At 35.4% G+C, this 17,346-nt stretch overlaps 1 protein-coding gene across 4 annotated transcripts; it reads left to right on the top strand.

Moving 5' to 3' along the window:
* The first annotated feature begins 6,449 nt into the window (after nt 1-6,449).
* Nucleotides 6,450-16,297, top strand: LOC140833075 (uncharacterized). 4 transcript variants are annotated; one of them, XM_073197489.1, is made up of 8 exons: nt 6,450-12,648; nt 12,741-13,061; nt 13,136-13,346; nt 14,613-14,705; nt 14,839-14,946; nt 15,093-15,291; nt 15,689-15,814; nt 15,904-16,297. In XM_073197489.1, the coding sequence occupies exons 5-8, from the start codon at nt 14,909-14,911 to the stop codon at nt 16,189-16,191; spliced, it is 651 nt and encodes a 216-aa protein (XP_073053590.1). In that variant the 5' UTR covers nt 6,450-12,648; nt 12,741-13,061; nt 13,136-13,346; nt 14,613-14,705; nt 14,839-14,908; the 3' UTR covers nt 16,192-16,297. The 4 variants fall into 4 exon arrangements, 3 of the variants coding, with proteins under 3 accessions (XP_073053590.1, XP_073053589.1, XP_073053591.1); XR_012118281.1 differs by having other exon boundaries at nt 6,450-13,061; nt 15,038-15,291; nt 15,904-15,993; XM_073197488.1 differs by having other exon boundaries at nt 6,450-13,061.
* Nucleotides 16,298-17,346: the final 1,049 nt, after the last annotated feature.

The following is a 17,346-nucleotide window of genomic DNA, read 5'->3' on the forward strand; positions in this document are numbered from 1 at the left end:
TGACCGCACCCGCGGTCGTCGAAATTCAGAAAATGATAAAGCTGCCGAAGCTTGAGCGCACCCGCGCTGCTGAACACACCGCACCCGCGGTCATGCGTGTAGCTTGAAAAAATAAGCCACGTCTCCTGGTGTTGCATGCCATATATATATAAGAATGACATGTTTTTCCTTCAGAATTTCAGAAAAGGGGGTCGAGGCTTTGAGAGAAAATCCTTACGCCTTTTAGATTTGCGATTGTGAAAGATCCGTCCATCAGAATTCAAATCCGAACGCAGTATCGTGTTCCTCTTGACTCAAGATACACAAGGACGTAAGTTTTGTTACGTTTTGAGATGTTTTGAAAATATGATGTTGCTAGAATCGAATATGATTCAGATATGGTGTTTCTACTACCGTAGATATTGTAGAATTGAAGTCAGATTAAAGAACAGACTGTTTCTGTAATTGTTATGATTTTTAAAAGATATTGACGGAGATTCGATATCAGATTTGTGTTATCATTGAGATTATGAGTTATATCAGTATTGATTATGAGTTCTAGTATTATATCTGTGATGTTGAGATTGACGGGGTTATTCAGATTGTATTGTTATGCCGTCGGAACATCAGCAGACTGACATCTGATCAGATTTGATATTGATTGAGATTGCATTGTTATGTCATTGATATTGATATGTTGTCAAGATATCAGTCGTGAAACGTCTGCTTAAATTTTCTTAAAACGTGCTAGATTTTTTTTAAAACCTCACTTAACGTTCGGCCGAACCATAAAATATTTTTGACATCAATTTAAAATAAAACAACCAACTATATAATTTGAAAACACAAAACATATAGTTTAGCATAAAATATCTTTAACATCATTTAAAATCATAAATCATGACTAGTGCGGAAAACTAGCGTCGGCCCTCGGGTTATGTGCACCTCCAGTCCAGTCAGATCAACCATCAAGACCTCCATTATCATATTCATAATCAATATCACCTGCATCAATCACACCTAGTGAGTCTAAAGACTCAACACGTCATATCCTTGATAACGAGTAATACGTAATACAGTTAACATATAACAGTGAAAAATATTTATACTTAAAATATCATTTTCATGAATATTCATAAACATAAAATATTTTCGTAAACATTTTCATGATGCATAAAAACATTTTCATAAAAACGTTTTCATATAAACATACACATATCCCATAAACATATTCATATTCATATCCATATTCGTGTCCATATTCATATTCATATTCATATTCATGTTCATGTTCGTGTTTGTTGAATTCAGATCGTGATTGTGACTCGTATTCTTAAACGTATTGGGCGATGGATCCATCTAAATAAAACCACAGTACTGGGCGGCGGGGACACCAGCAACACTCTCACCGGTCAACTGGGCCTTGGCCTACGTATTAACATATTCGTATTCGTATCACGTATTCGTATTCGTATCACGTATTCGTATCCGTATCCGTATCCAAGGAAATACGATCGTCGGGCTCCCACTGGGACCATAACCCTCACGATATCTCCAACATATTAGTAGTCACAATCCCTTCACATCCTTCAACATGTCGTATTTCCATCACTTATAAAAATATGCATATAATAACATTTTTCTTTTGAAACCAAGCATGCAGCATATCTTTTAAATGACCAATTTAACCCTTAATAATCCATGAACTTTTAAAAATCATATTTCAACACATAAAAATTCATAAACATGTCACATAATCATATTAACATATAAAACAGCAAATAGGGCACTGCCATGACGTTTACTAATTTTTAGGTGTAAAAAGACCGTTTTACCCCTAGACGTAAAATTTCACATTTTTGACATTTTATTAATTTCATTGACTCTAACATGCCCCAAATAATTATTTAAGCCTACATAAATTTTCTCATAATTTTATTTAGCTTAAAATCGAGGACTTTTTATTTAATCTATAAAGGTGACGTATTAATGCGTTTTAAATCTCGAATTAAACCAAAACTTAATATAAAATTACCAAATTAGAAACATAGACTTATAATAATTATTTAAGCTTAAACCTAATTTTTCATAATTTTATAAAGCTTAAAACTAGGTGTTTCAATTAACCCGTTAATTAGCGTTTCGTGCGGCGATTAAATCCCGATTAAATCCAAAACTCGTTATTTTGATCTCAAATTTTTAACATAGCCTTTTTATTATTTATTCTACCCTTCCAAGTCGTGAGCCACCCCCATGGACCCTTGGATTCAATTTTAGTTCTTAAATTCGAAATATTGACCCCTTACCGAATCACCCGAGCCATCTCCCAATTTTCTCGAGCCACACCCGAGCCGCCTTGAACCAAAACCTATCCAACCCATCTAGGGACCCTACTGTGCAAGCCCAGCCTAAAAACATGAACCTAACCCGCTCAAACAGCCCAATGAACTTGACTCAATTTTCTGCATGTGTGTGTGTGTGTGGTGTCCTTGAACAAAAGAAACTCCTATCTAGTCTAGGACTCCTCCCAACCCTTAACCATCAAGCCCACCTATCCCTGACCATCCCTGGACCACGCCCAAACCATACCCAGACCAACCCAAGCCCCTGGACGTGAGCAGCAAACCACTGAATCAGCGGCAGCAGCCTCGCATGTACATGCTGTCCAATGCTTCATCGTGTTCCTTCGAGCCACAGTGCGCCCAAGCCGCACCAGCCCCTAGCTCAACCCTTGTGCACCCTTATAGGACCCTAAGGACCTAGCCTATCCCAGCCCAAGCCCCCAGGCCGAGCCCCTTCTCCTCGCACAAACTGCTGAACATCTGCGCCCCTCTTGGCATGCTCTCGGGTGGGAGTCCTAGCAAGCTAGGACTCCTTCCCCAGCCCCTGACTCGAGTCCTAGCGTGGCTAGGACTCTACCCCTGACCCATAACAGACCCTAGCCATGCCATGGTCCCAACCGAACCAAAGCCAAGTCTTGCAACTCACAACACCGAACCCTACATCACATGACAGTAAATTGGTTCCAACATTGATCCTTTCGTTCCAGCTTGCTTCTGTTAGCGTGTGCAGCCTTTTGGGGTGTTTTAGGACCCCTTAACTTGTTTAAAACATACCCATAACCCCTCCTAATCATGGCAGCACCTTAGATACATGAATTTCATGAATTTGGTAACCAAAAACTCAAGTTTAGAACCCATGTGCATGCAATTTCGAAAATAATCATCATGGTTCTTAATTTTTCATTCAAGATATGCAATCAATCATAATATGCTGTGATGATGAGTAAAAGGAGAATATGGCGTGCCTTTGCATTTTAAACGCAAGATTTTACGTTGACAAATCGAAGAACGACGACGAGGAAACGACGGCTTGAAAATCCTTGCAAATTTTGATGCTTTTCCCTTCACTTGTGTGTGAGTCTCGTGTATAAAATTGGGGAGAAGAGTTTGATTGTTGTAGGGGATTGAGGCGTGTAACTTTGAGGGTTTGGGGTGGGTTTTTTTTGTATATTATATACTAATTAAATCACTAACAAGGCTTAGGCCCACTAAGGAGAGTAATTAGGCCCATTAGTGTTTAATTATGATATTAAAAATAATTTGGTTTAAATAAGTTTGTGAATTTATTAGCCGGGTTGCTAAAAAGCTTGTATTTTAGTTGAAAAACCAACACCGATAAAATTTACGCCCCGGCATATAAAATCACCTAAAACCCCCATATTTTCAAAAATAATAAAAAGAATCTCCCAAATTTTAAATAATTAAAAACAACTATTTAATAAAAAATCATTTTCTATTTTTCAGCCATCGGTCTCCGTTCCTCGATCACAATTTGAATAACCTTTAAAAATATATTTTAATGCAATCATGTAGAAAAGTATATTTCAAACATGTAAATATGCACAACAAAATTAATTCATGCAATTAAAACCATTAATTGAAATGCGCAAGGAATTTAATAATTTGCGCATGCGGTTTGCGTGGACCTTTAAATTTTTAGGGCGTTACAAGTCGAGTTAGATTAATTAGATTCAGATATGATTTTGGTTATATTGTGATGTCAATGATATGAATTGAATTGTATCTTGTTCCGGTATTGATCAGATTACGTACTGAGTTGAGTATTGATCAGAACAGATTGTGTATTGAGTTATTCACTGATACAGCGTATTAGATATTGTCATTTCAGATTTGATATGGACAGATTTGGATACAAGTCATCGTCTTCGTCAGACAGGGACGACAAAGGTATAATTCATGTGATATCCGGGAAGATACAACTCAATTGAGATCCCATTTGATTTTCCCAACAAAATCACATGCTAGAATTATTGTTGTTTATTTTATGATATGATTATGATGTGCTTATAGATGATATATTCATATCTTTTGAGATGATTATGCTTTGTTTACAGATTGTTATTCATTGCATTTAAGATAGGGAGTCTTGACAGAACAGTCGAACTTCTAGACGTTCGGTGATATCACAGCTTAGGGGAAGATCAGTCTCCTATTGTAGATGTGGATACAGATCAGGCCGAAGTCTAGGAATAAGACGTACAGTCACCCCGATTGGGAGGGTAGGTGATAGATCGTCTTATTCGCACCGGGATCCCTAGAGTTATAGTTGAGTCGAGTCTAGACATGATTTGACTAGAACTGCATGCGTTTATAGATGTGGTTTCATAGACTATGAAACCCGTTTTTATTGCTTTCAGTCATGATAGCATGTGTTTATGATTTGATATGAGTAGCATGTTTAGCTGATTTGAATTGCATGCTTATTTTGATTTAATTTCACAGATTATGAAATCTATTGATTTTAAATATATTCATGATAGAATATTTCATGATTTATTTTATGTATATGCATGTTTACCATGTTTTATACTGGGATTTATTCTCACCGGAGTATCCGGCTGTTGTATTGTTTTGTATGTGTGCATGACAACAGGTGGGACAAGATTGGGGTCAGAAGATGATGAGAGAAGACAAGTTTAGCGTGGTGATTCCGGACTTATTGTAGACTTGGTTTAATACTTGAAATTTAGTAGTTAAACCCTAGATTAGTATGAGTGAATAATGTACATTATTGTACTTTTATACTGAAATGTATTTTGATACTGTGATGTATGTTATTTAGATTCCATTACCTTCCGCACTTGCATGTTAAAAAGAAAAATTTTTAGACCCTGTTTTATCTTAATTGATAATTAAATCCCAAAAATGATTAAGAAGATGATCAGCGTCCGGGTCCCCACAACGCTATTATAATAATTATGGTGCATGCTTGGTTTAAAGGAATTAAGAGAGAAAAAGTGAGAAAGTGAAAAGCAATCCGTCTCCGCCACGCCGCGTCGTTATTTCGTTTGTTTTCTGTCAAAACAAACCAATGCATGTTTATATCTTCTTTCACTCTTCAATCAAGCCATATAAGTATTTTTAAATATCGCAAGTACATGATTTTAATGAAAGAAGATCGAAATTGTTCATATTTAATTATGTTGGTTAATTATATTACGTGCAAAATATTCATTTTGAGATTTATGCGATATTGCTTGTGGTCACTTTACTATCATGATTAAATCTGGTCGCCAGTTACTGGTCCGGTCGTCAGTTACCGGTTATGAGAGCATTACTAAGTCCTGTCGCCAGTTACAGGCCCGGTCGCCAGTTACCGGTCAGTTCAGTTGTTTCACCCAGTACTGTGGCAGTAGTCTGATCAGACGTACATTATTAAGTTCAATCGCCAGTTACCGGTCAGCTCAGTTCAGTTCAGTTCAGGGACCACTTGCGTAGACCATAATCTCACCAGAAAATTATTACATACTATTTTATTACAAGGCTCCAAGGAGTAAACATTTCCACTTATGATTTTCAGTTCAGTTATGCACGTATTATAATTACTCATGATCAGTTATTTTCACTTTATGCCTCATGACATGATATTTCCACTTCGCATGAGATTTTATTATTATTACTTGTTATCTACGATATATGCATGCTGAGTCTTTAGACTCACTAGACTTGATTGTTGTAGGTGCTGATGATGTCGGGATCGAGGGCGGGGACCAGTGAGCCAGCTCGAGTCGGCAGTAGTAGGACCCGAGGACCTCAGTGCAGCATTTATTATTATTCGATTGCGCAAACATTTTAATTATTGTTGGAAAAACTTTTTACTGTCACTTCAAAAATGTTAATTTTTTCCGCTGCCATTTTGAACATCAAACTTTATTTATCAGTTCATTTATGAATGAGGAAATTTTAATTATTTAGAAAGAAAAATTTTAAATTTTTCGCAAATTTCCAAATGAGGATTTACAGGTCTTTACAGGCGTACATTTAGTAAGCGGTAAAAAATCATATTTACCGCGCACAATCCATGCTGCAATAAAATTTATACTATATAATGGAGAAGGCTCCAAATCCCCAAATAATCGGGCCTCTCTGTTTTTTCTCGATCAAAACCCTCCAATTTCTTCTCTTTTTCCCATCGTTCATCACCAAACCCTCAATATTCGTCCCTTAATTTGTTTGTTTGTCTTCTGTTAAAATTCTAATTTTGAACCTTCGCATTCAAATCCACAATTTCATCGGGAGAAATTTAACAAACTTCTTCGTAATTTTTCATCGCTCCTCTACCGAGCTTCAGTCATTGTCGGCTCCTTCTACCACCGTCGTCTCACCGTCCACCTACGGCCAGCCTCTTTGCCTTCTGTTTACACGACCCATCCAAACTCCTTTGCTGCTCCATATGCTATCCCATCAGACGCCGCCGAAGCTACAACCGCGAGCCACTCGCCGCGACCCTCCATGGTCGTGTGTTTGCCCTGGTTACGCCTTTCCAAGCACTCACCAAGGCGTTTCTTGCGATCCAATTCTGCCGTTCCAGCTTATGCACCTATTCCGATGAATAACCCAGCCAGCAGCCAGGCCTGGTTCTTCTGAGCTGCGACCTTCTGCCGCTACTGCTCTGACATCCCCATAACCTGTTCGCACTTTTGTGTGTTTCTACTGCCACCACTTCACTCTGGGGTGTCCTTAAGCTCACATATCTTCTTTTGCAGCCTACGTCGCTGGAGAGTAGGTACTACCTTGTTTATATGTTCTGTATATGAATTGGTTTTAGTGATATTGTTTTATTTGTTTTGATGCGGAAATGGCTGTAAAAGATAATTATGTTGATGAAAATGAGTCTTATAGGAAAAGTGGAAATGAAGCAATATGAGGATGCTCTTTTGCCTGACAAACACATGTTGGTGGTCTTTTGGATAATTTTTCATTTGGATATTTGCAATTAATCTTCGAACAGTGCTTTGTTCTTTTATATTTTATTATTTGGACATTTGAAGTGTTCTTAGAACTATTGGAAAATGTAGTGGTGTTTAAATGGGATTGCTGGCCAAAAAGATGGTCCTTTTTATCTTGTGTATGAATATTTATGTTGGACGTAGTTGGTGAAGATTATTGATTTTGTTGAATAATTATGTTTTTCCAATTTCACTGCTTACATACGTATTTAAACATTGGAATATCTACAGCATTGAAGAAGTGATCTATTTTCTATTGAGTTTGTGGTAATTTGATACAGTAGAAGATTGATGCTTCATCTTATCTTTATAATATTTATATTCTAGTCTACTAGATACAATGGCTTTATTATTTTTATATATTTTGTTAGGATTGGATTTGTTTTTTAAGTCTCCTTTGATTTTGAAGTACTTGATTGGGTGTTGATATTAATTTCTATAGGGCTTTTGTTCTTTCTTTCGGTGACTTGTTTTGGTATCAATAAAATTTAGCACTTTGCAAGTGTTGCCAATTGCGTGTTTCCAGATTGGTGTCCATCACAATTATCTTCAAATTTTCATATTACTTGATTCTGATTTGAAGTCATGAATTGTGGCCTAATAAGTAATAACTATCTTCGAATTTTCATATTTTGTTTCCAACTTCAAGTCCTTGATTGCGATGGTTCTGACGTTTGATCATGCTCTCAGTTTACTTCCAAGACTGCTTGTTTAATGAACATTCCTTTCTTCTTTATGTTACATTGTTTCTTTAGCGCAATTGCCATTATGTATTATTCGTCTCTTTTAAGATGCAGTGTACTTTTTGGAAGTTCTTTCTTTCTTACACATTTCTTTTTCTGTATTTCTTTCGAATTTCAAAGCTTTAAACATGAACGTGGCGAATGCCACTCTACTGATGGTTCACTTGGTGGCAAATGCGACTATGCTGTGAAAATTGCGTACTTTTCATTGATTTATGATTATTTAATTAACTTTTGTGGTGTAAATGAAATTTATTATAGTTTAAATTCCTAGATTTGGTTTTACTGTGAAAATTGGATGCATTCTTTTGCACGTAAGTTAAGAAGTTGAAAAAAAATAGATTTCCTAATCATAAAAGCATGCACTTCCCATCCCCTGCCTCCACAACCTAAGGGCCAATTAATGATGCATGTTATTGAAATAATTTATTTTTCTTATCATAAAAATTAAAAAAATACAAATACAAAGGAAGCATTCCTTTCATTTTTTTGATTCGCAATATTAATTTTCCTTTCGAAAAATCACATTTCTTGGTGTTGGTGTTATTCCTTTTCCATAAATTAAGTGTATTGATTGATGAATCTTTAGGTTCTAAATTTTTTATTATTGGTCTTGAATTTATGTGGCTAATATTAGAGCTAGATGACAGGTACTTTTTTTTGGATTTGAATTAAATCTACTTTAACAGTTTTGTGGCTAGTTTTTAATTTTTATGGTAGAAGTTGAGTTGTATTTTTATTCATTTTCTCATTTTATTTATGAAGTAATAAAAATTATTTGAAGTCATATATTAATTTGAATGTTAAGGTATGGGTCATTTACAAAATGGATAAAGAATGGATTCATTTGCCTTCAAGACTTGTACCCTAGTATGAAGAAGGGGTTCAAAAATTTCTTGCACAAGCCAAGGACTACGCCAAAGCACGTGACATAATATTATGTTCTGGCATATGTTGTAAAAATAAGAAGTATATGACATTTGACAAAGTGTATAAGCACTTAATTATCAAGGGGTTCGATCCTTCTTACAGGATTTGGTTCTTCCATGGTGAAATTGATACCCCACAATTTGAAGGTGAAGGTAGTTTAGAAGGAGTTCAAGAAGCGGAGGATGAAAGTAGGGAGGCATTTCATTTATATAGGGATGTATTTGTCTCAGATGAAGAGGTTGGACACACTACGTCTGAAGCAAGAGATTATGAATTTGCTGATTTATTAGAAGATGCAGAAACTCCTCTCTTCCCTGGATATACGACTTATACAAAGTTGTCAGCATCTGTCACATTATACAATTACAAGTCTACCAATGGTCACACTCACAGTATTTTCAATGAGCTACTTAAGATCTTAGGTGACATGCATCCAGAAAAAATCACACTTCCACAAACTGTTTACTCGATGAAAAAGTTGTTGAAACCATTTGATTTAGGATATGAGAAGATTCATGCTTGCCCAAACGATTGTTGTCTATTTAGAAAGGAGCTCAAAGAATTAGACTCATGTCCAAAGTGTGGTTCCTCAAGATGGAAGGTGGACAAAGTTACCTTCAATGTTTGTAAATGAGTTCCTGAAAAAGTGCTAAGGTATTTTCCTGTGATACCAAGATCTAAAAGGATGTATAAATCAGAAGAAATGGCTGAAGATTAGATTTGGCACTCCAATCACAAAAGTCAAGATCATATGATGCGACATCCAGTTGATTCAGTAGCTTGGGATACAATAAATCACAAGTGGCCTGATTTTGCATCAGATCCTAGAAATCTTCGTCTTGGTCTTGAAACAGATGGATTCAACACTTTTGGTGACCTTAGTTCCAGATATAGTTGTTGGCCGGTTATCTTGGTCAATTACAATCTTCCTCCATTGAAGTGCATGTAGAAGGAAAATCTTATGTTAACATTACTAATTCCAGGTCCAAAGCAACCAGGAAATGATATAGATGTGTATTTGGAACCTTTTGTGGAGGATTTGAAGGAGTTGTGGGACATAGGTGTGGAGGCATTTGATGCATTTACCAAGTCAATGTTCAATCTGAAGGCTATCTTGATATAGACAATCAATGATTTTCCATCTTATGGAAACCTAGCTGGATGTGCCACAAAAGGGAAATTTGGTTGCCCAATATGTGGTGAAGACGTATGTTCTATTTGGCTTAAGTACAGTAGAAAGTTTTCATACTTAGGCCACCGAAGATTTCTTGCTCCTGATCATCCATTTCGTGAGAAAAAAAATGGTTTAATGGGAAAAAAGAGAGAAAAGGAAAACCGAGGCCTTTGACTTGTTTAGAAATTCTCAATGCGGTAAAAGTCATTGAAAATGACTGGGGAAAAAAAGGAGTCAGAATATCAATAATGCAAAGAGAAAGAGAAAGACGCATGATATTTTAAAAAATGTACAAAAATCAGATCAAATGTGGAAGAAGAAGTAAATTTTTTTCAGTTTGCCATACTGGAGTGTGAGTTATTTTGCACTCTATTCATCAAGTTTATAAATTTGTTTTTTTGTTCATAAATTTTTATGAATCATGAACTATTACTATGAAATATGTTAATGGTTACGTGCAGGGTCTACTGCTACGTCATAACTTAGGTGTGATGCCTGTTAAAAAGAATCATGTGAAAGAGTGTTAGACAGGAATCGTTTAGAATAACTCGATGAGAATATTACTGAAACTCTATGCATGTTGGATTAAATGCTCGCAAAGATTTGATGCACTTAAACATTAGAAAAGAATTACATTCTCAAGAGAAAGGGGAAAATATGTATCACTTGCCTGTTGCACCTTACACATTGTCTAAAAAAGAGTTGAATATATTTTGCTCTAGATTGAAGAAAATAAAGTTACCTGATGGCTATAGCTCAAATATTGGTAACTGTGTTTCTTTAGAAGATCATAAGCTTATTGGGCTGAAATCTCATGATTGACATATTCTAATGCAACAATTGCTATCAGTAGCATTGAGAAGTCTTTTACCTAAAGGTCCACGTAGTGCTCTATTTCTATTGTGTGGATTTTACAATGAATTATGTGAAAGAGTGTTAGACAGGAATCGTTTAGAATAACTCGAGGAGAATATTACTGAAACTCTATGCATGTTGGAAAGGTACTTTCCACCCGCTTTCTTCACTATCTCGGTTCATTTGACAATTCATTTAGCAAGAGAGGCTCGCTTGTGTGGGCCTATCAAATTTCGGTGGATGTATCCATTTGAAAGGTAATAGATATTAATTTGTTTTTAGACAAATATTATGTTATACAAATAATTTAAATTTGCTACAAACACTAGTTTCATGTTAAATTTGTTTTGTTATTTAGATTTATGAAAACACTTAAAGAGTATGTCAAGAACCGAGCAAGGCCAGAGGGTTACATAGCTGAGTGTTACCTTGCAGAAGAACGAATGCGATTTTGTAGTGCCTATATAGAAAAAGCGGCTAGTATTGGTATCCTTTCTAATGGGAATCAGGATTGGGAGAATGGATTAGTGGAAGGTCGCCCAATTTCTCAAGGAAAAGAAAAAATTCTAGAAGACCATGTGTTGCAAGCTGCACATCGATATGTGTTGTTCAATACTGCTGAAGTTGAGCCTTACTTATAGTGAGTATAGTTAATTACATATCATATTAGCCTTTGTCTATTACATAATTCATATATTCTATTAATCAACCTTTAATGATTTTAAATAGGATGCACATTGAGGATCTTAAACAAACAGATTGTCGTTTTTTAATTAATGAAACATTTTTACAGAAGCGACATATGGAAACATTTGCTCAATGGTTATCAAAACATGTTTGTGATAACTCAACGGACAGAATTCGATGGCTAGCACATGGTCCAAGAAAACATGTTATATCTTATATAGGTTATATTATAAATGGATATCGATTCCACACAATTGATGTTGAAAGGTCGACACAAGATAGTGGTGTTTCGATTGAAGCAGATACTGTTTGTCAATCTAGTGCGAATGATTATTCACATACTGTTGGAAAAGTATTAAACTATGGAGTTATATGAGATATTGTTTTACTAGACTACTAGACTACTGTTCTTTCAAAGTTCCCGTTTTTAGGTGTGATTGGGAAATCATGAAACTGGAATCAAAATGGAAGATGGTTTTACACTGGTCAACTTACACCAAGGTCTAAGAACTTTTGAAGGCGATGCTTTCATTTTAGCATCACAAGCAAAACAAGTATTCTATTCTAGAGATAATGATGAATCAAACTGGTATCTGTTGCTGAAAGCGCCGTCTCGGGGTATGCATAACATGAATTTGCTTGAATAGGAAGCCTATACATCATCCAGACCTCTTGATGTGTCCACACTTGAGATTAACATTACTGCGAAAGAACCGAATGCGAGAAATGAGTGTGAGGGAATTGACGTGACAGATCCGAGATTGAAATCTTCGGTTGTAGATTTTATAGTTAATTTAAAAGGTTCCATTACACTTTATTTACTGTTGCAATACATTTGTCTGTTTTTTTTTTTATTTTCAGCGAATTCTCTTGTTATATTACATGTTTGACTATATCTTCATATACAACATTAAAAAATGAGCAGATTTGGCCAAAAACGCTGCAAGGTATCTGTAGATGAAGTTCAGGTGATATTTTATTATTTTGTTAATTTTGGTTTATTTTAATTTTAATAAAGTCTCAATTTTACATGATAATATCTCTTTGTGTTATTTTGTAGGAAAATATAGCTAATAAGCTATCGAGAGTGGACTCCAACACTCCACCTAATTCATCAGAATTTTTGTGTGATAAAGAGCAAGTTGATGACGCCAAAACTAATAAGAAAAAAGGACGAGGTCCATCAAAGTTTAATTTGGTTAGTGGCCAACAACAGCCCAAAGATCTGGAACGTAATGAGTTTGGACAGGCAATTGGAGATAATTCGGTCAAGTACGCTACTTTTCTAGGTTGCATGGTAAAAGAATTTGTGCCATACACATTAGATCGATGGAATGACTTAGACGAGGAAATGAAGATTAAGATGTGGTGTTGTCTTCAGGTAATGCTTATCACTTTTTTTATTCCTATTTTATAACAAAATGTTGAAATATTTTTATGCTTCTTAATGTGTAGTTGAACTATAAAGTTGAGGAGTGGGAGAAACATTCAATCTTTCAAAAGTTGGGTAAATTTTGGCGTGAGAGAAAGTCCAACCTCCAAATACTTATATGAGAAGTTGATGATGGTCGAGTGGCTTCACAGATCTTTGTCTTTTGAAGCCGAATTTATGGATCAAAACCAATGGGACTTGTTTGTGAAGAAGACACTATCACAACCATTTCAAGTAAGTATCAATTCATTGTTATGGATTTTTTAACTGTTTGATACATGCATATAATTTTTATTATTTTCGGGCTTAATTAGTAATATATACAGTTGGTTGATCAAGTAATTCACTTAAGATGGTTTGTTGTATTAAGTTATATATTGATGATAATATTTGCAGTTATATATTGATTTATATGCTATGAAAACCTGCAACTTGGTGAGTTATATATATTGGGCTTAAATTTAGTAATATCTACAGCTGCTATGAGAACCTGAAATTTGATGATTTATATGTAGTTATATATTGATGATTGTATAAACACTCTGGATGCTGCATGCATTTGAGTTTTGTAATCAAAGTGTGTTTTGTGGGTACTGTGTGGTCACTGAACGGTTGGATTTCTTTTGTTTATTTGGTTGTATCTGTTGGTGGAACTTTGTGATACTATTTTGCACAATCTCCGTTGGGAACCAGGGTTTTGAAAAGACTTCCTTTGATTCCCTTCGGGGGCAAATCTCCTTAGGCATTTCATCTCCATCTTTGGAGAATTTATAACTAGATGGACTACAAGCAGAGATAAACCGTAGAGGTAACCTGCAAGAATTTGTCTATAGTTGACATTATCGTTGTGGACTGCAGCATCTTTCTATCAAGTAACAGTACCATGGATTCTCTACTCAATGATTTTGATAGCTACAGCAAAACTAGAAGTTCTGATTAGCAGGACGACCTTGAATCCTTATATGGAGGGCAGGTCCGTTCAATATTTTCTAGTCTTGAGGAAACCATAGGAACAACACAAGGCCATTCAGCTAGCTTTAGCCACATGCCCTATTGTTTAGAAGTTTGATGTAAATTGAGGAACATTGCTGCCTGCATCTGTCATCAAGCATTCATCGATTTTGTTAATTTCAACAAGAAGCGAGATAAGATTTAGTCGGATTTTTTGTCATAACTGCACATATATTAACCGATTTACATGTTTGTTGCTCTAAAGAATCTATTAGGTGCCATCCGAACAGGAAGATATGACACAAGAGCATGCCAGTAATCCTTGCTCTGAAAACCACATATAAGATACAATGGTATTCTGCCACATAACTGTTTGATAACGAAAAACTAAATTCAAAATGGATGTCTTTGCTTTCTGTAAAGAATCCTCAGCTGCTAAACTAACTTGCATATTAATTGACAATGGATTATAAACAACACAACTGTATTTTTTTGCAATCATGTGACTAATCAATTAATATGAATATGTTATGTGTTTTTTATTTTCAGGAAAAGAGTGAAAATTTTAAGGCAATGAGGGGAAAGCAAAGATACAACCACACAATGAGCAGGAGAGGTTATGCCAGTTTGGCTCACATAATGGTAATTATTATTATTTGAAAAACCTTATGAAAAGTTCTTCTCAAAGTTTTCTTATTTTTAATTGTAATGATACATTTTTTTAATTATGTTCCAAATGAATTTTTTATATATTTCTATATGCATCATACTCAAGGAGAAAACAAGTTCTGCTGATATACCAATTACAAGAACAAAAGTATGGGTAGAAGGCCATAAGAAGAAAAATGGACAACCTAGTGGTGAAGTTATTGGAGAAAAAATGGTAATAAAATTATTTCTGTAAAAAAAAATTGTCAACTTAAATTCATTATTTTCTCATAAATTATTTGTTTGTTATTTGCCGAAAAAAATAGAAAAATGTGAACCTGAATCTCAAAACACTACTAACATTGCTGATGATGCAATTAGCCTTGTATTTGGGAAGGAAATTCGAGGTAGAGTGCGTGAAATGGGCTTTGGAGTTACACCTTCAAAAGTTGGAGCATCTTTGCAACAAAATGGAACTATTAAACAACTTCAAAGTATGATGCACTACCTTCAACAAGAAGTGCAACAAATGAGGTCCATTATTTTCCAAAATATGAGGCAACAAAATGAGCAAGAAAAGGTTAGTAATTAAACGACATTAGATAAAATAATTTGTATTGATGATGTTGAGAATTTTTGTTTAGTGACCTATGATTTTATCTTGATCACTTTTTTGTTTTATTGTTGAGTAGAAAAATGGTACAAGCTGTCTTATTAGTTTACTTTCTAGCTTTAATGCATTTTTATTTTGCACTTGAATTTTTATATTTAATTTGGTTGATGTGGTCATAATAATTTGTACATTGACTTTCTTACTAAATAATGAAATTATAGTTTAGATTGAAATTGATGACATGCAATGTGCTTCTTCCGCACAGTATATTTTCTAGTGACCTCACAGTAGAAGTAATCTAATGAATCATCTTACATTGGAGATTTGTTGTTTGAGATTTTTTTTGCTTTATCTCAATATGTAGGTTGGTAGTGGACTAGTGGTGGCAGTATTGGGATTGAGAATGATATTGGTAGCGGCTTGTGATATCAATCGTCCCAAAAAAACTGGCAATGCTGATAATGTGAACCAACATCAAGTTGCATCTCGTGTAACTATCTTAAAAGTTTGTGTTATCTAAACCACATTTGTTATAAAATAGATATGGCATAATTAATACTTTGTATAGTTTATATGCAGTCAAATTTAAAGAATGTGAGTCATGAATATATCCCTGAAAATACTAAATGTAAGTTGCTTCATTGGTGTGGTGATGGAGTTGTTGTTGAACGTCGAATTGCATCCACAGATCCAACGGTAAAAGTGCATCACGTTCCCCTTGATGGATCTTGTTGGAAAGTTTGGATTGATAGAGTTCTTGTGGAGCAGGTAGACTTAATTCGACAGAATTCTGAAATGATTTTTCTGGATGATGCAGTTGGAAGCACATTAGCATGGTTTTCTAAATTTATTGTTTTGTGTGACTGATATATATCCTATTGATTTTAGGGTTAGAGACACTATTGCATCAAACCATCATATTACCGAGTATTTTGTTTACTTTATCAAGTTTTTGTCTTATTGGATAAAGGAGATTTGACATTAATTAATTAGTTTCTATGTTATCATATTATTTTGCTTTAATTCTTGTGATTGGTTGGATTTGGTGTGATAAATCTTTTGAGTTTTGATATTATTGTTTCTATTTGGTACATAATAATATAAATATCGTTAATGTGCTGCACGTTGGTGATAAACCAAATCGAAAGCACACTTTGTACAATGTTGAACATGTCAATTACAGCTTGCATTGCACCCTACAAACAGATCACTACTTTTAATCGCAGCGTGCAACTGCACGCTGTCAATTGTTAATTGTTCAACTCAACAGCATATTGTGCACGCCATGGATACTTTTAATCGCAGATTTGTCAACAAATCAACAGCATGTTGCGCACGCCATGGATACCTTTAACTGCAGCGTGCAATGCCCGCTGCCAATTGTTCAATATATCAACAGCTTATTTTTCACGAAGTTGATACTTTTAACCATAGCGCGCGGTGCACGCTGTCGAAAGATAACTATCAATAGCACACTCTACACGCCGTTATTAGAGTAAACCGTAGCGTAAACCGCATGCTGCCAATAGTTTAACTATCAATAGCACACTCTGCACGTCGTTATTAGAGTAAACCGCAGCGTAAACCGCACGCTGCCAATAGTGTCAAACTTAAGATGGCTTTTAACATTACAGCGTGTGTCGTAGCGTGCATTGCACGCTGCGGATACCTTTTCGCGGCGCATATTGCACGCTGCGGAAACCCACTTTTCTTGTAGTGTTGGGATAAGTTTTGATGTGTCGTTTCATGTTGATAGTCCTTGGTTGCATTAGAAGTAGTAGGAAGCTTTTGGTGTCAAAAATTTGAGTTTATTGGTCGCATTGCGTTGCGTCTGGTGCGTCGTTTTCTTTGAGGATGTTTGGAGCGTTTTTATGGAGTCGAGTCAGTGTCAAAGCGTCCTAGGATGAGTCTCGATGGATTGGTTGACAATTTTTATGATTTAGTTAGGACTATTAAGCTTCCAATCGCGGAGTCTAGTGCAGTCAGTGCCCGAGCGGTAACTTCTTACTGCCCAGCGCCACC

Source organism: Primulina eburnea, chromosome 5, assembly GCF_022965805.1.
Source record: "Primulina eburnea isolate SZY01 chromosome 5, ASM2296580v1, whole genome shotgun sequence".
In the NCBI taxonomy this organism is placed as follows: Eukaryota; Viridiplantae; Streptophyta; class Magnoliopsida; order Lamiales; family Gesneriaceae; genus Primulina; species Primulina eburnea.

Bases quoted from the DNA above. Each gene is read 5' to 3' on its own strand.
- LOC140833075 (XM_073197488.1), top strand. From the start codon at position 14,909: ATGGACAACCTAGTGGTGAAGTTATTGGAGAAAAAATG. The intron at 14,947-15,092 runs GTAATAAAATTA...TGATGCAATTAG, and splicing joins AAGTTATTGGAGAAAAAATG to CCTTGTATTTGGGAAGGAAA. The intron at 15,815-15,903 runs GTAACTATCTTA...GTTTATATGCAG, and splicing joins AACATCAAGTTGCATCTCGT to TCAAATTTAAAGAATGTGAG.